The following is a 23,351-nucleotide window of genomic DNA, read 5'->3' as shown; positions in this document are numbered from 1 at the left end:
TCAGCAGATTACAATGGTGGGGATGGCCACCCCGTGGCCGTCCCGTGTGAATGGACACAATAGTGTCCATTCACAACTAATGTGTGCGGCACGGCTCCCTGGCCGTGTGCGGGATTTCACCGTCCGGCAGCAGCCGGAGTGTGTGAAACCAGCCTAACACTAACCTCCCTGCCAGTGCTGAATGCTTATCCCACAGCCTAACACTAACCTCCCTGAGAGTGCTGGATCCTAGTCCCGCATCCTAACCCTAAGCTCTCCCTGGCACCTAACCTGGTAATTTCCCTGGTGCCTAACTGCCACAGGAATGGTGCATCCTCCTCATGAGAAGGAGATGGGTTGCTGGCCACATGGAGGTCCTTTGGCCATTTAGATCCAGCATCACCAAATTGGGATCTATAGCACTATTAAATTATATCTGTACATATGGATTTGGACTATCATGGAAGGAAAATAAACTAACCGCACTTAACTTTTATTTATAACAGTTTCACATGATGTTAGGGTGCAGACAGGTCTCTACAAGAACAAATAAATTAGCAATAATACTGTGTACAGAAAAAAGTTGCCACATATGAAAGCTTCTGCCCTGCACCTACAAATTGGGTCTCTAGTGGTGAGGGCTTAGACAGAAGAAAGGCTTATCACTACACGACAGTAGTGCAAATGCAGTAAAAGCTCTGGATACCAAGAGCCCTGATGGGAGATGAATGAGTCCACTCAGGAGAATAAAGTGCTGCGAGGGTCTCTATTACTCCCTCTGAGTCCAGTTCATCACTGCCAGTGTACAGGACAAGAAAACAACCTGAATCCGAAAGCAATGTCAGTCTGAATTGAACACTGGAAACCTGGGTCATAGTTTTCCCCATTGTTCAGGTTCTGGGAACTGGTCTACTTCTCCCATCTCTGTGCTGAATTCTTCTCCAAGTGCAAAGGACAGTTTATACCTGAGCCGCACTTTCTCCTGCAGGAAATAAAACAAAAGTTGGAAATCTAAACCAGTGTATGCTACATTTGCCAGCACAATTTTTAAACATCAATTTGCCTACTTTGCTCTGTCCCCCACTTGTGAAATTGAACCTGTCACAAGCAACCCAGTTCTAACTCAGGGGTAGATTTATTAAGCTCGGGGAAGTGATAAAGTGGCTGGTTTTTTATCACCGGCCAATCTGCTCCTATCTGTCATTTTTTTAAATCAAGCCTGTAACATCACAGGTAGGAGCTAATTGGCCAGTGATAAAAACAAGACACTATCACTTCACCGAGCTTAATAAATCTACCCCTCAATCACATAAGTGGACAATTCCCTTAATGTCAAACAACTTTGAAAATACTTTACTGGTCTGTGCACTTTATCATAAGAATGATTATGGCATTTCAAAGAAGTCTAGTTAAAGCTCTTGTTTGGTTCCTAACACTGCAGTAATTTACCTGGCTATAGGTTTTCAATGGAGAAATCCTCTTCCATTTGATACAAAACTGTAAGGGGCTGATATGATTTGGAAAGCAAAAAAAAGTGCAAGTAACTGCACCTTGGTAATACCATGCTGCACTGCTGGCGGTTTTGATGTTACATGTTAAGAGGTTTAGGAGGATTTTTATGTGGCATGTACAATTGCATCTAGAATGCGTAAAACTGTCCAGTATTTGTGGGCTACATGCAAAAGAAGCAAGTATATATCCCACATGCAAAAACAATAACTGTATATGCATCCACTGAAGTTCAACATGATTTGTTCCAGATATAAAGTTACTTGCTTTTTCCCCCCAACTCTCCTCCACCCCATAGCCCACTTTTAACAATCTAAGATTTCCTAGGTTGAAAAGAGGAGCACAGAAAACATTGGGTATAGAGCCTAGTGAGGAGCAGATTTATCAACAACTGATATTCTTATCACTCGGATGGTGCCAAAGGTCATTTTTCAAACATAAGATAGGTAGGAGCTGATTGGCCACCAGCCGGCCAGTTAAGTTAGCAAGCCTACGACAGGATTGAGGAAAAGGGGAAGGAGAAGAAAGATCGTGGGATACATGCAATACGAATCACATGAAAGGAGATTAGAGAACCGGTACTATAGGAACTATCCACCACAAGCTAGGTGCGCCACAGTAGGCGCTCTGTGCCCTCTATGGGCTTGAAGAAAAGGATTTATCAAGGTAAGAATATAGATCCTCTCTTCTGCTTCCTTCCAGTAAGTGACACAAGAAACACTGGGACATCCTAAAGATGATCCCTGATGAGTTGGGGTGCCCAAAAGCTGTGCAGAAATCTGTATGCTCAAAGGCTGCTTCTGAAAATGCAAAGGTGTTGAATGCATGCTGCTCTGCAGAAGCGCCACACAGAGCTACCCAAGAAGCCCTGCTGACTGACTGGAATGAGCCTTTACCACAGCAGGGTCAGGAAAAACCACCTAACAGTAAGCAGATAGTTAAGCAGAGCCTCCTGGCCAAAGTCTGATTTAAAGCAAGCCAGCCAGCCAGCCAGCCCTGCTTGTGCTCAAACATGACAAATAGACAATCTGACTTGCAGACTTTCTTGTTACTCACAGCATCAAGAGAGGCAACTATTTCTTGGTTGATGAGACACCACCTTGGGAGGTTTAAGGACCGCCCACTACATATGAAAAATCAGAAAGAATGAGCTTGAAAAACCCTTGAAAGCCACCAAATGTTCACACTATGAAGGGGCTCACAAAGAGAGGATTGAAGAGCCTTAAGATCCAAAGACAGGTCAAGTGGAGCAACAGACAACTTGTGGATGGATATATAGGATATCATGAAAAGAGGCTTGTTCATGCGGTAAGAAAACTACCTGCATGGAGGAGAGCAGAATCCCAAATCCAGGGGAAGAAGAACCTGTAGAAAGAAGGATTCGGGAGAGCCGAAATTACCTGTCCAAAGAATGTCTGCAAAATACAAAAATAAATAGGAATCGAACATGGTACAAATGACCCTCCTGGAAAATATTTTTGCTCTTGAGACAGATGTCTCAAGAACTATGTCTTAAGATAGAAGATCGCCACAGTAGACGCAGAAGAGTACTGGGAGAAGGCATAGAAAACCTGCCCACCATAGCTAGATCTAGGGAACACCTTACATCGTTCCAATGTCAACCTACAATGGACATGCAGGATCTCTGAGAAAAGAACTGCAACAGCAACCACCAGGAGAACTCAAAGCGCTCAGATACAGGAATGGTGTTTCGGCAGCCTGTTGGTATGTAGAGACACCAATTTGACAATTTCCAGCATGCTACAGCACTAGGTGCTGAAAAGTGAGTGCCTGAAGATGGCACTTTACCTCACTGAGGATGCGACAGACCTGAATCGCTTCCAGGCAGAACTGAAGTCTCAACATCTGAAGCAAATGACACAGGAGATGCACCATCTGTCAAGCCTTTGCAGGAAAGGTGCTGACAGATGTGTCAGCAGCTGTGCAGATAAATTGAAGAATTGTAACAACAGTTGGTCCATGACAGATGGGCATGCTGGTAAACTGGGCCTCATCTGGAGATATATTAGGATGGAGAGTTAGGCCAGAAGCTGCAAGCTCACTGTATATTATCTGCAATAATGGGTAATGTCTGTTCCTGAATGTCAGTTATGTCTAAAGGAACCTCTCTCTGCGTAGCTGGTGGCACTAGTTAAAGAAAGATTTCTAAACGTCTAAATGTTCTTAATTATGGCCCCAATAGTGTTACTGGAAGAGGAAAGAATATCGCTTCACCATAAACTGACCACAACCAGGAGCTCCTGACAAAATTTCTGACCGAGAGGTAAAAATTATTATCAGAAGAGTTGTCCAAGGACCACTTGTGGAGAGCTTCAGAAAGACATGGAATTAGCAGGTACAGTGTGTGGAAGCTGTCATTACCAACAATGGGGGGGTATTTATTCCGGGATTCAGACAGTCGGAACCCTGGGCTGCTTTTGCTTATTTCAACCTCAACTTGACTGTTGGTATTCAAAATACTGACAGTTGAGTGTTGGAAAGTCCGAAGTTTGTCAAAAAATGGCCGTGAATTCAATAATCCGCGGCCGTTTACGACAAAACAGACCCAATTTGTTTTAAAGTCAGATCTGTTTTGTCAGAAACTGCCTTTAATATTGTCGGAAATGGCAGCATTGAATAGGCGACGGCCTATATTTCCACCAGCGGAAATAGCGGCTGGGGCTGAATACCTCCCAAAGACTTTTGTACAAAGTATTAAATACACTAATACATTTTCTCTGTGTCATTTCACATTTTTACACATAACTTGGTTTATAGTTTGATTTCCTTGCATATGTGGATCGCAGGAGTTGTTGCAGAAAGTTGGTGAAAGTTTCATTACAATAGCCCCATTACAAATATATTTAATACTCCTTTTTTACATTCAATACTCCTTTTTTAAAACTCATTAGGCAATTAGTGCTCAACAAACAAATCGGACAGTGCAAGAGGAAGTGTAAAGATGGACTAGGGTAAGGTATACAGGGAGCCCAGGCCCAAACTTGGCAGTTGACATTCGGTGTGTGCAGGCTCCTACAATACAGCATGACAACATGTATATACACATTTTGGGAGAGAAATATACTTCTAGGAACTATGGAGACAATATTTTTCCCCTGGAAGACATCCACACAAGTGTAGCCGTGGGCAAACACTAGTGCATAAATAATTTCATAATATATACAAACACCTTTACTCCCACCATCTTACCTTTAGAGGATTTGCCAATAGCATCACTTGTGTGACTGACGCAGGGGGGTGGATCGGATTAAATGCAGACATATCTGTCCCAGAAGCAGGTTGCAACTTCACTTTCATTGTCTAATATAAAAAAGACAGGACATGGTTATATAACAAACATGAGGCCTGAGTCACACACAAGGATTATATTCAAATTTCAACTGTGTATGTGTCTAAGCTATGAAGTTGCAGAGTGCATGGGGTATAATACACAGGGTGTATGATCGCAAAGCAACACAGTCAGACATGGAAGTGATTGTGATCTCAGATGCTTAATTGCAGACATTGGAAGCCATACTATGACAAACAATCTGTAAAGCATGTGGTATGCTGATCACAATGGTTTTGTATACATTAAGAAAGTACATGAGGGTGATTTAGTAGTTTTGGTCATAAGCATATGAATAGGAACAAAAATAAACATGCATTGTGCAAGTACTAACATACTCACCTTGGGCACTGCAGCCTGAAAAAGAATATTTCTTAGTGGCAGTGGAGCTGTGTTGAGCATAGAGATCACTACCACCAGGACATCTGGGCGGTCAGGCGGGCAGTCCTTGGCAAAGTGCAACAAGATGCGAAAGCCATTCTTATCATAAGCAGTAACCGGTAGGAGAGAACCTGGAGAGCCATGATCATATATGTCAGTAATGGGACTCATTACAAGATATGTACAGCTGACAATGACTGTGGCAGAGGAATATGCTGTTATTTACAGTGCTATCTTGTTCTAGAATAACTATGAGCCCCAACCTTTCCCCTATGCTGCCTATATAACAACGATCATCCATAATGTCCAGTTTCTGTAAATAACTCTCGTCATGACTGAATCTGCACATTAGCTCTTTCTTAACAATAATTACTAGAAACTGTACATTTGAAAAACCAAAGGCATGGTATTTCAGATTGCAAGTAATGTCCACCCAATTCTCATTTACCTACATCAGTGGTTCCCAAACTGTGTGACGTGGCACCCAGGGGTGCCTTGGGACACTTGCAGAGGTGCTTTGGGTTGTTAGTTCATGACCAATTAACACTATTTATGGTCAATGTAACAGGAAAAAACACTTTGTAACTTTAAATCCTAAAATATGTGGACAAACAGAAGCAAACCCTGTCCCTCACCACAGATCTGACCCTAATTTGAGTTGAGCTTTGTGCCATGGAACTATCATGGAGTCAGGGTGGCTGCATGGGTGGTGGAGCTCCATGCTGATTTATCCCTTGGCTGTTTGGATCTGGCTTCCTCTGTGTCTGAGAAATTAAAGTGGTTTGCCACTTAGCACATCCTGTATCCATGGACTGTGATTCCTATTGCAGGAGCCCGCCAAGCCTGAAGATTTATTCTTTGAGGTCTCTCCGGTGCCCATATTTACTGCAACACCAAGGCATCATTCGTCTTTGGCGATAAAGGAAATGTGGAGCTCCTGGATTTATGTGTGGGGACTTGTGTCTTGTCTATGTTTTTAGTGATAGTCCATTTTATGATGGGGCATGGTGGATGTGTGCTTCTATTGTATTATGTTATATATTTTTTGTGGGAGGGGGGGGGGGGGGGGGGTAGAATGAGGCAACATCCGGTTCATAATCTGTCCTATGGGGTCTAGGTACTTGACATTTCTATGTATGTTCCTACTCACTGATATGTGTCTGTAGACATTCTGCTTTCTTTCATAGGAATTTGTAATGTACCTATACACGTATATATATATATAAAATATAAATATATATATATATCCTTGTTTTAGTCATCACAATGTTAACATTAATCAATTTGACAACATATGTCATTTCAAAAAAGCTATGGTAAACTTTTTATACTTTAGATTTGCAAATTAGATCAAAAGGAATCTCATATCTGATTAACAAGACACATTCTCTACTGCCTGTACTGGAGTGCTTCAGCCTTGGCAAATGCTTGACATATTTGGTCTCCTGTATATGGCCACCCCCACCATGGAAGTCAGAAGACTGTCACTGTGTTTGAACCAAGTAATGCCTTTATAATGCCTATTATAAAAAAATATTTTTATACATTTTGAGTCTATATTCAACAATTAACTACTAAAGTGAGCCTTTTATTTGCAGAAAACTGCTGCAACGCTGATTTATATTTATTCAACTCACTTGGTTTAATAGATTCCAAGGGTACCGTCACATTTGCTAGGGAAACATGTGATCCTTTCTGAGGGCTTTCCTGCTGCGATGACAAGAAAAGGGGGCTACCGGGAGCAACAGGCAAGGAACCATATGACGATGCAGAAACCATAGCTCCAACAGCATTTGTAGGCTTCACTGGTGGAAAGATTGGAATGGCACTTAGAGCAGCAGGAGATATGGGTTTGGATGAGGCTCTAAAAATGAAAAAAAAAAGTAATATAAATAGTTCTTTCCATCTGGCTTCACAGCTGCCAGGTAAGATAAATCTTGTCCTGCCAAACTTACCCTTTTGCTTCCTCAAGTAGCTGCTGTCCTAGTACCTCAAGTTCATGAAGTGCGATGCCTCCTGTAAGAGGCGCAGATTCAGCCACTGTTGCAGATACTGTAGGAGAAGTATTGAACAAAGCAGTATAGGTAGAAGAGGAGGAGTACGAGGAAGTAATAGTTGAGGTGGCCATGGGTATCACTGACTGTGACAACAATGGGGTGGCTTTTGAGGTTAAAGGATCTAGTGAAGGTCCTGTGAAGAAATCAAGCTCTTGACTGTCCACCTGAAAAAAAGACACACACAAAAAGAGTCAAACTTAAGTAAAGAGCAAGGGACAAGCACAGTGTATACATGTATCAAATTATATGTCTAGGAAGACACAGATTAATACCTGGAATAAATCACACTTGGAGTGTAAAGCCAATTCTGGTGCTGTATTTGTGGGTGGATCATCTAGACCTGAAAAACATTAAAATGGAACTAAATACTGTAGATTTACTTAATAACATAAGACAATATGTTGTATAACTGGGGATCTGATTCACGTTTGTAAGTAAAGAAAAAAAAAGCAAGAGGCTGGGCAAAACCATGTTGAATTGCAAGTGGGGCAGATATGGGTGGGGTGTGTTCAAATAGAAATTTAAACTGCAATGTAAAAATAAAGGGAACATTTGTGGGCTACATGCAAAAAACAGAAAAAAAACATAAATATGTTTGCTCCCCTTGACGGCAACATGGTTTGTTCCAGACACAAAGTTACTTCTATAACATGGGACAACCTCTAAAAAGAGTTTTTAGCCACATTTCCATATGTACCAAAGTGTCAAACTAGTGAGCTGTTGTGGATCCGAATCTGGGTCTTGGCTGAGTGCTGGACCAGAAATGAGAATCTGAAAGGTAGCGGGCACAATGTATTGCTTACTCATCAACTGAAGTGAGGTAAAAGACTAATACCAAGTGGTTGTTGAGAACCCAGAACAGGGGCATGGCATATGTCCAGCCAGTGGTTTTCGGCAGGAACCCCCAAAAGGAAGTTTTGCCTTTGCTGAAATTTACAAGCAGGTCAGTTTATGCTAACTCGGAAGGTTGCAGTGGTATAGTAGCGAAGATGCAGGAACCATATAGATTTGACAGGCGGAAATGGACCCCAGGAGATAACCGTACTGGAACCGACTGGGAACACTGGATATGCTCAACCGGATTGAGTCTGGCTGAAGGTTCTGGTTTTATACTAACAAACGATCCGTCTGAAAACAATGGATTTGCTCAACAGTACAGAAACCAGCTAGAAACACCAGATATCCTCAACAGCACAGGAATAATCTGGAGATACTAGATATACTTAACAGGACAGGAACAAGCTAGAGACATCAGATATAATCAACAGTACAGGAATCAGCTGGAGACACTGGATACTCTTGACCGAACAGGAACCGGCTAGAAATAACGGATATATGTTCTACAGGACACGAACCGGCTAGGGAAACTGGTTTTACTTGAACTGGCTGAAGATACTAGTTTTACACAACGGACTGGAACTAACTGGAAACACCGGTTGTACACGACGGGACTAGTACCAACAAGAGACACTGGACTGATGACAATTGTAATACTGAACTAGAATCACACACAACTAGCACACAGAAAACTGTGGAAAACATTGCTCTGGCAAATTCTGTTCTTGGAATGCCTCTAATGTATAAGGACAAAATGATTGGCTGCTGCGAACAGGTGACCAAGGAGCAGGATAATGACTAGCTAAAGTGTGATCAGCTCACTTCAGCACAATGTTGGCAATCAGTACCGGGACTCGTGAAAGTTAAACTCTACCGAACATCCCACTGCAGGAAGACCGACATGCTGAGCCAACCCTCGTTCTGAGTAAGTGACAAGACCCACTCGGCTCTGCTCTGTTCAGTCATGACGTTGGGGGAAATGTAACAGGATGAGAGATTTGGTAAGAAATCTCCAGTTTTTTAAAGCGCCAATCATTTACACTGCAAACCAGTTTGATTTTGCCATGTAAATGATTTCCGCTTTAAAAAACTGGAGATTTCTTAGCAAATCTCTCACTTTCTGAATCTCTCATCTTATTAAATTTCCCACGTTAAGGGGGGTATTCAATGTTTGTCGTGCTCCAGCAGCAATCTCCCGATGGGGGAGATGGCTGCGGGGCCCTATTCAATGCTGTCTTCCCCAACAGCATTGAACAGGGGTTCTCGGCAGAACGAGCCCGACATCACAAGCTGTCGGGCTCGTTCTGCCAAGAAAAGCCGGAAATAGTCAAGCTCCCGGCCGGTGCTCGTCTATTTCCGAAATCAGCTCTCAGCCACACCCCTTTCTCGCCGCTCGGCCGCCTGGTCATTGAATCCTGACCACGAGCTCAAGTCGAGCAAAGCGAGAACGGGACAGGGGCACGGCTGTCGAGCTTGCTCGACAGCCGTGCCCCTGACATTGAATACCCCCCTTAGTCTGGAATGCTATACATTCTGGAGCTTGGACTTAGCGAATAACGCTATCTTTATGTGATATTACCCAATAGATGCCCTGAGAGGGATCCAATAAAATCCCTCCAAGCACCCCTGGTGGACGCTGTCTCATACTTTCTAAGTACAAACAGGCAATATTAGTGGTAGGATGTATTGCATTGCAGATTTGATACTTAGAACATCCGTCCTACAATGATAAAAGCCATCGGAAACCACACGTCATCTGCACCAAGGATTACCATCCTATCTTCTACCAATCTTTGAAAAAAAGAAATGTATTGTAGGAGCCCCCGAAACAGCTAGGCTCCGGGCTATGCAGGGAGTCCGCTGCATTTAGCCACGAACCTCGCTGTTTTAGCACCCGCCGTTTCCCAGTCGTGCAAAAGCCTAGCAACGTGGAAACGGTGTGTGCAGTGGGTCAGTTGAATACTGACCGTGCGAGCTGTGACAGTGATCAGGCAGCACCGCTCGCTGTCATAGCTCGCAAAAACCATTGAATACAGCCCATTGAGCTCAAGTTTAGAACCTGTTCTAATGAGTAAAACTTGGTAGCCAGAATAAAGTTCAAGTATTGTCTTAATATTATGCGGTTTATATACAGGTAGTATAAAAGAGTCAGTATCATAGTACGGTTAAATTATGCCTTCTTAGTTACGTTATACTATAAAAGAAAGCAATTCTATGGTCTATATAATCATTTGTGCCAGTGGTAACCTGGCACTTTGCAGCTCGGATGAAAACTAATAATGAAACCAATGAAAAGGTATCAGTGAAACTGCAACTTTTCCCAACAGAGAAATTAGACAAAGACATAAATGCATTACCTAAATGCAGCAGCTCCTCATCCAGCAAACTCAGTGAGTTGGATGCACTGTTCATTTGAGTGATGGTGTGATCGGAAAGGTATGTGCGAGTGTGGGAATGTGCTGGAATAAGTGGAGGAGGAGGAAGAATGGGAATAAGTGCTGGCAGTTGCTGTGCTACTGATGGGAGTGGCTCTGGATCCACTGGAGGGATGGAAGGTTCAAATCCTGCTAAATCAATCAGAGTAGGTAGCTGGGTACTGGATTTTGTTGCTTCTGCATAAGGAGAATCAGCAATTAGATTCAAAGAACCATACAACATTGAGATTATCAATACAGAGGTAAAATACACACATGAGGGACTGTAACAATGTTTTACAACCACCACAGGGTTTGAATAATGGAATTATCAAATCTAATGGAATTGTGACTTTTTTTAAATTTAAAATTACAGCTGTTTTTCTGGGAATCATGTAGTCTTAGACATCCATATACTGCAATATGTGAAGACAGCCAAAAAGTTGATACCTAGGAAGGGAACAGCCACAAGAACAATCCTCTGCTTAATAACTGCATCACTTAGTGTGAAAATAGTTTATTCTATTTAAAAAAATGTTTGGCAAGAAGAACGGGATCCCAGGTCGCTCAACTCTGGTTACACGTTCAGACTGTTCAGCAACTCGGGTAAAACACTTCTTTTTTTACTGGGTCGGATTGCCAGGTTGCTGGCAAAAACTCGGGTCAGACCGGGGTTATTTGTGCAATCTGAAAGGGGTATAAGGAACACCTTTTTTAGTGCCATCATATTAAATCAATATATGGGTTAGTATATTTCCTTATATATGTAAAATGTGTACAGTAAATATAACCCCTTAAGCCTAAAGGCCTATACACACTTGAAGATTTTCATTTCAAAAGACTTTGCCAAAATCTGTGATAGATATATCTTTCACCAAAGTAGTGCGTACACACTGAGCTATTTTCCCCAAAGAGCGAGAGAATTTCAGGATGCGAAAGACTGTGCTGAAAATCTTTCATTATAAATGGGCTGGGTTTGAATTCCAAGGGTTCCATACAGATGGAGCCGGCCTCTTTCTTGCAGGGGCTGGCTATTCTATCGCCAGCCCCCGCCAGCGGCTGGCTCTCACCAGGGGCGTGCACGTACGAGCCACCTCCCCCGTTGCCCCTCGCCGCCCCGACCCGCAGCGCCGCCGTCAAGGTACTGCCACCAATGTATATTTATTTAAATGCAAACTGCCGACCCATGTATTTAATTAAATGGCATGTGAGGACGAAACGAGGGTGCCTCCCCCACCCCGCGTACGCCCCCGGAGCGACTCGGCGGCCGGCGCCACATCACCCGCCACCCCCGTGGGGTAACGCGGCAGCCCTCACCACATCACCCGCAGGTGCCTCCACCACCCCAGTGGAGCCATGCAGCATAGACCGCATCACCCGCCAGCCCCTTGCCTCCCTCGGAGAGATGCGGCCGCGGCTGCAAAATTCCCCCCGTGGAGCAATGCGGCAGCCGCATCACCCCCCCCCCCCCCAGTGGAGCGGGTGTGTGTATGCACCTTCCCTGCAGGACACAGTGATTTTTGAAAAAGACCCATTGGTTTGCAGCTGCATATTTTGGATATGCTGTTACCTATTTCAACTATTGGATCTGACAAGTTGTAACTCATTAAAGTACTGGCAGGGAAGGAAATTTAAGTGGATATTAAAGTCACTGGGTTATTTATACTTAAGCATACTCACTATCAGTAATTGAGTACCCTCGGCCTAGAATTCTGTGAAGGCTAACGGATCTAAGATAGTCCTATAAAAGGACTCCAAGTGGAGGAGGCACCTCCCCAAAATTTCCATTGCTTGTTGGAAATCGGTATTAAATTGAAGACACAAAACTGTTCCCCTGATGAAGTCTTTTTAAGACGAAACGCGTTGGGAAGTTTCTGTACATCTTTATTTGTGTCTGGAACAACTTTCTGAAAATAAAGATATCGAAAGAACTGCTTTGAGTGCTTCACTGGAGATTGGACCGCCATATTTATGGACTTTTATTAATTTGAGGCGCCATTCCACAACTGGGTGTTTTATTTATATATATATATATATATATATATATATATATATATATATATATATATATATATATATATATATATAGCTGATGCATTTTTATTAATATATTGGTGGCAGTGGGCAGAAAAATATACACATTGGTGCACTGTGTGGCAAGGAGCAGTGCTGTCTGCTCCTGTGTTGAGCAGGGCGGGGGGGGTATCAGTGAGCAATGTTTTTCTTTATATTGTCATAGCCATTGCCTTAATATGCTGCCTGTATGAAAGATTGTATGAATATTCCCAAGAGAGCAGAAGCTAGTTACAACAATAATGACAGCGTGGTAGTGACCTCTATTGTCTTTTATCTCTGGAAGGTCCAGTTCTCCGTTGATGTCTTGACCTTCTACAACTTTTTTGTATGTATTGATGGCGCGAGATAAATTGTCACTGGCTTGAAGGATGTCCCCTGTATAAGTGACCAGAGAAATAGCCATTAATGTAATCATTAAGGACATTAAATCTAACATGCCACATTTATTAAAATATTAAACAGATAATACATAAACCCAAATGACAACATCAAAAACTCAATATGTAAGAAGGAACATACCCCATCAATCATGAGGAGGTCAAATATACACAGATTTAATAATCTCCTACCCAGGCTGCTATCGTTATCCTCAGTTTCACTGGCCATTTTGAACAAGGTGAGTCTCTTGGCTTCACATCTTTCAAACAGCTCCTAATGGAAATTTAGAGGAATATTTGAACCATACTCTTGCATGCACATAAGACACACACATATATATATAGTAAACACAGTATATTGGTAACAGATAACTTATGCTGTGTACACACGGGGGCGATAGGGGCTGAAATCGCTGGGAATATGGTTGCTAAGCGACCATATTGCCAGTGATTGGAGTGTGCACTAGCGATAAATCGCCAGGTGCGCGCTCCCGTTTTCAGCCCCTAAATGGTCGCTGGTCGGAGGAACATGCTCCTCCGACCAGCGACATCCCCTGCCTCTTCACCCAGCAGTGTTTAAATTTTCATCTGCGACCATCTCTGGTCGCAGATGAAAACGGGACACGGGGCAATATGATTGCTGAGCAATATATTGCCAGCGATCATATTGCCCCGTGTGTACGCACCTTTACACTAAAGTCATTTCTAGATGTGTTCAGTTTACGCAAATGTCTTCTTCTCACAATGTTTATAACCAAATTCCTTATGTCAAGAGGGATCAAGGTATAAATGGAGGTTTGTACCAAGATATTCTACAAGGTTCAATGTCCAATCAGCAGGAACTGGGGAGATCAGGTGGCTCTGCAGTGCCACCATAGGTCCACAATTGGTACTACAACAACTGTGATTTTTGTCTCCTGTTTAATCATGCCTGGGCAAATCTTAACAAGATTGAGTTCCCGTCACCTAATGTCATGTTTTCTATCGGAAATCCCAGGCAAACGGTATAGTACAAACAAACTGAACAATATTGCTCAGTGATGTCACCCGGCTCCCGCTAAACATGCAGACGTTAACGATATAGTTAAAATTTGACTACATGTTCAGTTGACAGGGTGAAGTCATTAACAACCTGCGGGAGAGCGAATTGTTAACAATGTAGTGCGTACACACTAGACCAGGCATTCCCAACCACGATCCTCAAGGCACACCAACGGTGCAGGTTTTAGTGATATCCAGGCTTCAGCACATATGGATTAATCAGAATAACTCAGATAATAATTAAGTCACCTGTGCTTAAGCCTGGATAGCACTAACACCTGTACTGTTGGAATGCCTGCACTAGACGATATGCATGATGATATAGATAACAATATCGTTATCCTGCATATATGCCAAATAGAAATGTTTAGTTTTGAGTCTCTGTAACTCCCCAGATAACATCATTAGAAAATCCCTACATTCGCTCAGAATATTATGAAATGAAAAACTGGAATATTCACATGATCTGAAGCTTGCTTTAAACAGAACAACCACCCATATATTATTTAGGTTCCAAGTAAGGTATAGTTATAGGAATACACTGTACCATGTCCTATTCATTTTGTTTCAAGAGTTTCAAAATATGTCCTAGTAAATACTGGATACATGGAAGCCTATGAGCCAGAAGCATATAGATCAGTGCCGCCAGATAGGGGATGTGGTGTAACCAGAGCATTACTAATGGCCCCTGCTCTACCCACACCATGCACCCAGTATAGAGGCTTATTAGTATATTGGGCTTAGCGGGTGATCCTGGTGCTGTCAGTGAGAAGGGAGCATTTGTGTAGAATGGTTGATCTTCTTGAGAGTAGAGTGCTGTGAATGTTGTGTATATTGATCATTTGTCTTGATGGGATGGGTGATAGAGCTGTGTGTGTGTGTGTGGGGGGGGGGTCTTGAGTGAGGAGAGGGTGCTGTGTGTGTGTGTGTGTGTGTGTGTGTGTGTGTGTGTGTCTGAAGGGGGAGATAGCATTTTGAGTGATTTGAGTGAGGGGGGAGGTTGAGCGATGTACATGTGGAGGGGTGTCTGTGGGAGGAGAGAGCTATGTGAGAAAGGAGGATCTGAGGGGGTATAACTGTGTGAGACATATTATATATAAATTGGCTTTGTATTGAAGCATCTATTTCAACTTTATTCATCATATTCAAGCCACATTATGCCAATCACTCACCTTCATGAGCTCCTTGTCCCCTTCTGATGATTCTTCTTTATTATAATGTATCAACATTTCTTGCAACAGCTTCACGTTATTATTTACTTCCTCCAGAGTGTGGACTCGCTTGCTCACCTTCTGTATTCTCACCTCATCCTGGGGATTGCAGGCATGCAAGGATTTAAATGTACATTTGCATACAGAAATGTATAGACACATGATGTAAGTTTTTTTTTTATTACACATAGAAAGAGAAATGGGCAAATGTATTAAGCCTGGTAAGGTGATAAAACAGTGATACTGTGGAAGATAATAACGCCCCAGTCAATCAGCTGTATTTGAAAAATGCCAGTTAGGAGTTGATTGGCTGGATCGTTATCACCTTTCACTTTATCACTACTTTATCACTTTAAAAGGCTTAATACATCTGCCCCAATGTTGTTAAAGATGCTTCTAAGCTTTACCATTAGAACAAATACTGGCACACTCAGTTATGTGTTGTTTATACATTTACTTATGTTCTTAGGACTAAATGAAATAAACTAAATAATGTATATAGCTTTTTAATAAGCACCATTTAAGCTCTGTTTTCTTTTGGGCCTTATCTATTGGCTATATGAGCTGTCACTCTTACAATCCTCACTTTTCTTTTAAATAATGGAGACATTTTTGTCACACCAAAATGGTTAACAAGTACTAAAGCAGTTTACAATTTAGTACCACACACCATAGCTAAATCACATTATTCACTTTGCTAACAATTTCTAATTGAAACATATTCATACATTTTATCAATGAAAAAATATATATATTATTTTGACGGTTCGATGAATATCATTGCACACTCACCTCCTTTACCATGGACTTTATCAACTTGTTCGCTTCTTGTAGGTCATCTGGGTTCTTACTTTTCAACAATTTGGCTAACAACTGGAAAATGTGGTAAAAAACAGACAATATGTAAAAAGGAGACACCAACCAGAAGGATATAAGATATCCAACACATTCTCTTTCTCATACCTTAGCCCTCTCTTCATCATCAAAAATTGGATTTTTGGGTCTGACTGGAGGTGAAGGGATCAATGTGCAATCCACTGGTATCACAGGGTCAGAGAGGACAATACCTGGGGGGAATTGTAGAAAATAAGTGAAAAGGAAAAAATATAAGAAATAAAAGGGGGAAGAGCAAGTAGTGTACTAAGGGAATATGTGACATTTTCCTGTAACATAGGGGCAGATGTATTAAGCCTTAACAAGAGATAAATGCAAGGGTGATATAGAGAGATAAACGTCCAGCCAATCAGCTCCTTACTGACTTTTTTCAAACACAGCCTGTAACATGGCAGTTAGCAGGTGATTGGCGGGACGTTTAACTCTCTTTATCACCCTTTCATTTATCTCTTGTTAAGGCTTAATACATCTGCTCCATAATTGTAACTTAATTCCACAGGCATCCTCCACCATTTGCAGTTACATTGTAACTCTACTGGGCATTGCCTGTAATGGACTATAAAGTATTGGATGATCACACACACACACACACACTCTGGTAGAAGCACTGTCGTGACCAAAGGGGGAGGGGTTTAAACATAAGATAAGCAGGGAGAAACATATTAACACAAAATACCTACAAGGCATATGTGTCAATGGGGCAGATGTATTAAGCCTTAACAAGAGATAAATGCAAGGTTGATAAAGAGAGAAAAAAGACCAGCCAATCACCTCCTAACTGACTTTTTTCAAACACAGCCTGTAACATGGTAGTTAGTAGCTGATTGGCTGGATGTTTATCTCTCTTTATCACCCTTGAATTTATCTCTTGTTAAGGCTTAATACATCTGCCCCAATGTTTGGAGAAAAATAACACGTGAGATTATCTCTCTATAGCAACTACATAGCCCTGTCATTTTTAAAAGCAAATCCTATAACACAATATTCAGAGCCCAGCGATCAGGTAAATGGCAACCCACACCACCCCGAAGTCGCATTTTGGTGTTTCATCACAATAACCAACTTTCCAGATACTGTTTGTGCACCTGTGATCCAGACGCTCTACTGGTGGATGCAAATGACTGTTCAACAGACCTATCCACTCCAAAATATATTCCCTCTTATCTCACAGATTCCAGGGGTTCTCCACAAATTGAAATGAAAGGAAGTGCAGTGATCCTAATCGCCCCAGATTGGCCACACAGAGTTTGTACGCAGATCTACTAAGTCTCTCCTTAGAAACTCTGCTGCCTCTTCCACCTAGACCAGCTGTTCTCTCTAAAGTCCTGTGCTTCCTACCAGATCAGAGTCATCTAGATTTGATGGGGTGAGACATATGTCTTAACAGCGAATGTTTTTTAAAACTGGTTATTCATGCCATGAGTACTATTTGTGCCATCACAGGGTTTACCAGACATATTTTGAGTGGCAGTCGGCTTGGTGCTTGAATCGTAGATCCTTCTACCTGTTGCAGGTCTGCATTTACGTCTACGTCTTTCCTCAATGAAGGTGCCGGTTTCAACTGTTTCGGTTTCTTAGCGGCTATTGTCGGATGTCACAACCTTTCTATATGGTGTCCTTCATATACAGCCTCCACTTGCTCCTCCGATGGCTCCTTGGAAAATTTTGTTAGTCCTTTTGGCTGCTTTTGAGCCATTTGACATTGGACTGTGGACATTTGTTGGCTTTCCTGAAAGACTGCCTTCCACCTTGCGATAGCCTCCGCTAGGCGGGTATTCGATAGGAGTACATTATATTTTCACTCTTTTTATTATTTTTCACTCGGACCACACCTATTTGACCTAACTTCCCATGGTTGTCTCCAGATTTCACAACAAATCATGAGATTGTAGTCCCCTTCTTCCAAGTAATAGGTTCTTTCCCAGAGCAAGCCTCTTTGGATGTAGTAAGAGGCCGGTGAATCTATATTGACAGGACTAGGAACTTCCACAAGACGGGCTCTCCTTTTGCTCTGTTATGAATTAAAAAATGGGTCTGGCTGGCTTCTAAACAAAACTTGCCTCGATGGCTCCATTTAAGTATCCACCAAGACTAGTCAGCAGACTTTCCTGTCCTGGCCATGGTACGGGCCAATTTCCACCCGGTCAGGGACACTTTGGCATAGCACCACTGTAGAGCAGTAGCGACGTGATCTTCTGCCCATATTTTTAACCAAGTTTTATTCTTTTGACATATTTGCTTTTTCCGACATGGCATTTGCACAGCTCAGGAGCATCCCCTCCATTAAGGGGCTGACTTTGGAACGTCCCATGGTTAAGCCTGTGTTTCCCATGGATGAAAATAAAAACTGGATTTTTGATGTAGCTGTAAAATCATTTTCTTTATGTCTATTGGGAACACAGGGAGCCCATCCTGATGCTCCTGGCATGCAAAGTTATGTTGCACAGTTGTTCGTTCAAATGCTCCCCATCTGTCTGTGTGTTTGCAATGCATGTTTGCCGTTTCTACATTCTTCCTGCTCCTCATCTTGGGCATAAGGGGAAAGGGAGCCTTGGGGGCTCAAAGAAGAATTTATCTGCTTGGTGCCCAGCGCAGCTCACCACCCTATACCCATGCATGGTATTAAATTTGTATCCCCATGGACTTGAAGAAAAGGATTTTACAGGTAAGATAAGAATCCCATTTTTACTTTTACACAGATTCTAGGGTAAAGATATTTTATGTTACCAATGAGTTAGGAGATCATATAGCCAAGGCTTTTAGACAGAGCAAGTAGCTCAAGTGATTTCTGATCGTCAAAATATATTCCAAATATTCCAAAATACCACTAATATATCACCATCTGAGTCGCTGTGTACACAGGCGATGTTACAGATAGACAGATGGATTAACAGCCAGCCTGCCACTGCGAATAACAGTCTGGGAGGAACTATGCAACACTATTATGCAGAGTTAAAGAAAACTGACCTTGTCTCTTCAGCATGTGGTAGGCATCCTTTATTTTATTCTCCTCAGGAAGAGCCACAGTCCAACTGTATAACAGACCCACCACTTTGTTCTTCACTTTCTCTGACACCCTTTCTCCTAAGTACTGTGGATAAGAAACATAATGGAGTCAGTAATAATAATAAGTATATAGTATCTTAATATTTATATAGGACGTTTCTCCAAATTGACTGAAAGTGCATTACACTTGCAGAAAAGAAATAGTAAATGAGAACATCTGTTTGGGAGCACTATGACTGGTTACAGACATATAGGGCAGTATTCAATGAGGCTGATTCGCCATGTTTTATGCCGATTTTGTGCTATTTTCGTGCTGTACGGCGATTTTTTTGACTAAAACGGTGAATCACTCTATTCAATGACCAGATGGAGAATACATTTCAAGGTTTTTATCGCCATGATTCACCGAGTAGCAATCGCTATCTTTATATGGTGAAGTGGAATGTGAACTTTTAAAATAAAGTGTTTTGTTTTTTACATTTGGTGTCAAAAAATCAGGCATTTTATTCTGAGGAGGGGCATGCTATTTTTATTCACATGAATATATATTAAATTTTTATTTTAATTGTTTTTTTTTATTTATTTTTTACACAGAGCAGCCAGCAGGGGGCCGGGAGCCGAGCCGCTCATTAGATATTCATATATTCACTGCACCCGATCATTACATATGCACGATCGGGTGTAGTGAATACCCGGTCCCCTGTTGGCTATCCCGGGGGGCAGCCTGTGCTGCCTGGCTCCCGGGGAGCCCACCTCCCCCCCACAAACGTTCTGGGGCAGGCAGGGAGACAGCCGTCCTCAGGCTCCCTGCGGCATCGCCGCAGGAGTTAAAATTCGCCGGTCAGGGGCAGTGTGCCCCTGACTCGTTGAATACTGGAGCCGGCGAGGCTCCGGAACGCGGCGGGCAGTGGCGAATGTGCAGCGAATCCTAAACAGGATTCACTGCACATCGTCAAAATTCTCATTGAATACTGCCCATAGAAAATATATATTCTACACAGTAGTAGCAAATACACAAAATTGTCAATATATGCCAGAGTTTAGTAGTCCCACCTATTGACCCACGCATTCTACCCACAGGCATATTGGGTGAGGCAGACATCAGGCACACTACATAAGTTACAAAGTTTAGGGTGTTCCTTCTGCCCCAGTATGCGCCCCAGTTAAAATAGAATGCAGTCAGATTACAAAGCTCACTGAGTAATCATCACTATTGCAATCAGAGTGTTCTTCTGGTACATATCAAAGTGATGTTCCATGTCTAGAGAGATAAGTCTGTACACTAGCAAAAGAGTAATTGTTACCTTGAAGTTCAATCCCAATCAATTGAGAAATATCCATTTCATTAAATAAATAAAAATAATAATAAAAAAAAATATATATATATATATATATATATATATATATATATATATATCTCAACCCCCAATATTCCTCCACGCGCTATAGCCTAAAAACTATATTATAAAACAAAGTTTATGGCACCATCTTTTTATCTTTAATTCTCGTTGAAAGAGAATCAATTATCCAATAAGGAGAACTAATAATATCACCGGATTCACACAGTGGACCGAATAGGACCTATATACGATAATAGGAAACCCTATATCATCCATACGATTGTACTGTTGTTCCCCTGATGAAGTCTTTATAAGACGAAACGCGTTGGTACATCAATCATATTTTCGTCTTATGACCACGTACCAAATCAAAGAACAAAATAAAAACAATTGGTACTCTTTACCTAGAAGGGCGCCCATCGCAGGCATCGCATGTACATCGCATGCCATTATAATGGCATCCGATGCGACCGATGCGATGCCCGCGATTTCACATAGAAATACATGTTAAAATTAAAATCGCGTCGGTCGCATCGCATGCGACCAAAAAATCGCATGCGATGCGACCGACGCGATTACCGCGATTTCACATAGGGAACAATGTTAAATGGGCCAATTGACCCGATTTTACATAGGGAACAATGTTAAATGGCCCACAGAGGCCAAATAGCCACCCTCAAGTGTGAAATGGCCCCCCCAATTGTTAACGCCACCCCACGATCAACGGCGTGGCGAGCACAGCGAGCCCGCGAGGGGCGGCGGTACGCGTCCTACAACCTTTTCATACCCCCACTATCCACATCGGCGTGGAGTTGAGAATAGAAAGTTTGGCGAGCGTAGCGAGCCCGAAGCGTGGCGAGCGGACGCGAATACCTTCACAGGTATACGCGTCCCCTCGCGGGCTTCACAGGTGTCCGCGTCCGCTCGCCACACTTTCTATTCTCAACTCCACGCCGACGTGAATAGTGGGGGTATGAAAAGGTCGTAGGACGCGTACCGCTGCGCTCGCCACGCTTCGGGTTGATCGTGGGGTGGCGTTAACAATTGGGGGGGCCATTTCACACTTGAGGGTAGCTATTTGGCGACCGACGCGATTTTTTACCCCAAGATCAAAATCGTGGGCGCCGTTCTAGGTAAAGAGTACCAAACAATCGCTTGGAGAACATTTCTCTGTCATTTTATTCAAATTGGATGAATTGGATGTTTTCATAAGGACTGTACACTTATTAATTGGCGCCTCACCACTATTGGGGAAAATATATAAATAAATATATATATATATATATACATTCCTCGTCGGCGGCGGCACTCAGGGACTTCAAACGCTTGTACTTAGGTGAAAAAGCTTTAATCAAAGTACACCTAAGTACAAGCGTTTGAAGTCCCTGAGTGCCTCCGCCGACGAGGAGGGTATACTAGTGGAGAATCCACCACGGAGGGCACCAGGGCAGGACACCCCGAGTGAGGGGCAACAGAGTGCCGGGAGTGAGGTTGTATATATATATATATATATATATATATATATATATATATATATATATATATATATATATATATATATATTGTGGGGTTGTTATGCCGGCACTCGATTCCTTGTCGGGCTCTAATGCGCCCGGTGCCTCCGAAGCTGGAGCCGCCGCGGCGGGTCCAGATAATATATAACGAAGGAGCGTGGCACTCGGGTCTGGGATAAATATGTACAAGTAGCCGAATAATCGGTTGACGTTTCAGCCCTTTAATCGGGCTTTTCTCAAAAACTGTAAGCTGTTTTGAGAAAAGCCTGATTAAAGGGCTGAAACGTCAAACGATTATTCGGCTACTTGTACTTATTTATCCCAGACCCGAGTGCCACGCTCCTTCGTTTTATATATATATATATATATATATATATTTTGCATTTTGACAGTGAGGGATTTCTTTATTACAACTTCACGCTTTTATGTTGTAGATTTTTATTACAGTTAGGATCTCTCTGAAAGGTGCAGTCCATTATAAGTGTATGGACCTTTACACTGGAGAAAAAAAGCAGAGTCCCTTTCATAAATCAGAGAACATCCCTGTAATCTGTTTTCTACACTCTTATTTCAATTACATTGTCTCCCTCTTTTTTTTTTTTTTACAAGCGTTCTAGTGCAATCTGAGGACTCTCCTGCAGTCAGATTGTTACTAAACTACAGTATGATTTAATATGCTGCAAGTTCTTTGAGAGCAGGGCCGGCCTTAGGCATAGGCAAACTAGGCAATTGCCTAGGGCATTTGGAATGCCTAGGGGCATCAGTAGCTTCTGCTGATTAAAATGATATGCAGCATGCCTATATTCTGTGTGTGAGTGAGGCCATTCCCCTTTCCAGCAAGAACACACCCCTGTTTGGGCTGTGCACAGAATGTGTGCACTGTTTCTATTTAAAATATTGCGGGTAGGAGCACCAAAATGATGACTGCTATGATGAGGGTTGATGGTGCTGGGAAAGGGGAGCAGGGTCAGAGGCGGAACTAGTGGCGGTGCTAAGGGGCACCAGCCAAAATCTTGCCTAGGGTGTCATTTAGGCTAGGGCCGGCTCTGTTTGAGAGGAACACAGGCACAAATATTTCCCAGTCACTGATGCAAAGAAACCAATAGTGTCTACATACAAATTTGCATTGGATGACAAAAAACATCCCTATCAACCACATCAAACCTAGCATCCGTCGCTACCGACCGCAGGAGAACACAATCACCTACACACACTAAGCTATGTGGAGGACTGTACTATCGGAGTGTGAAGCGACTGTCTCCTTACTTACCTGGAGGAAGATCCTGCTGATCGCTATACAGGGAGCATTCACAGTGCAGTCCCTGCCTCTTGGATACTTCTTTTTCACCTGCTCGCCCTGTGAGTC

General features: G+C 42.5%; 1 protein-coding gene across 1 annotated transcript in view; it reads right to left on the bottom strand.

The window, feature by feature from the left end:
• Positions 1–456: 456 nt before the first annotated feature.
• The window catches only part of GGA3 (golgi associated, gamma adaptin ear containing, ARF binding protein 3), a 36,927-nt gene continuing 14,032 nt past the window's right edge, over positions 457–23,351 (bottom strand). The window contains exons 5-17 of the mRNA XM_083148033.1: positions 19,093–19,216; positions 16,195–16,298; positions 16,024–16,104; positions 15,193–15,330; positions 13,172–13,253; positions 12,861–12,977; positions 10,470–10,724; positions 7,548–7,615; positions 7,174–7,439; positions 6,856–7,082; positions 5,180–5,349; positions 4,699–4,809; positions 457–961 (exon numbers count right to left, since the gene is read on the bottom strand). Of these exons, the coding sequence (XP_083004159.1) occupies positions 851–961; positions 4,699–4,809; positions 5,180–5,349; positions 6,856–7,082; positions 7,174–7,439; positions 7,548–7,615; positions 10,470–10,724; positions 12,861–12,977; positions 13,172–13,253; positions 15,193–15,330; positions 16,024–16,104; positions 16,195–16,298; positions 19,093–19,216 (1,854 nt within the window). The 3' untranslated portion in view covers positions 457–850. The remainder of the gene's footprint in view (positions 962–4,698; positions 4,810–5,179; positions 5,350–6,855; positions 7,083–7,173; positions 7,440–7,547; positions 7,616–10,469; positions 10,725–12,860; positions 12,978–13,171; positions 13,254–15,192; positions 15,331–16,023; positions 16,105–16,194; positions 16,299–19,092; positions 19,217–23,351) is intronic.

This window comes from Crinia signifera, chromosome 6, assembly GCF_055691185.1.
Source record: "Crinia signifera chromosome 6, ASM5569118v1, whole genome shotgun sequence".
In the NCBI taxonomy this organism is placed as follows: domain Eukaryota; kingdom Metazoa; phylum Chordata; class Amphibia; order Anura; family Myobatrachidae; genus Crinia; species Crinia signifera.
The sequence above is the reverse complement of the archived record's forward strand: the minus strand, read 5'-3'. Positions and strand labels throughout refer to the sequence as shown.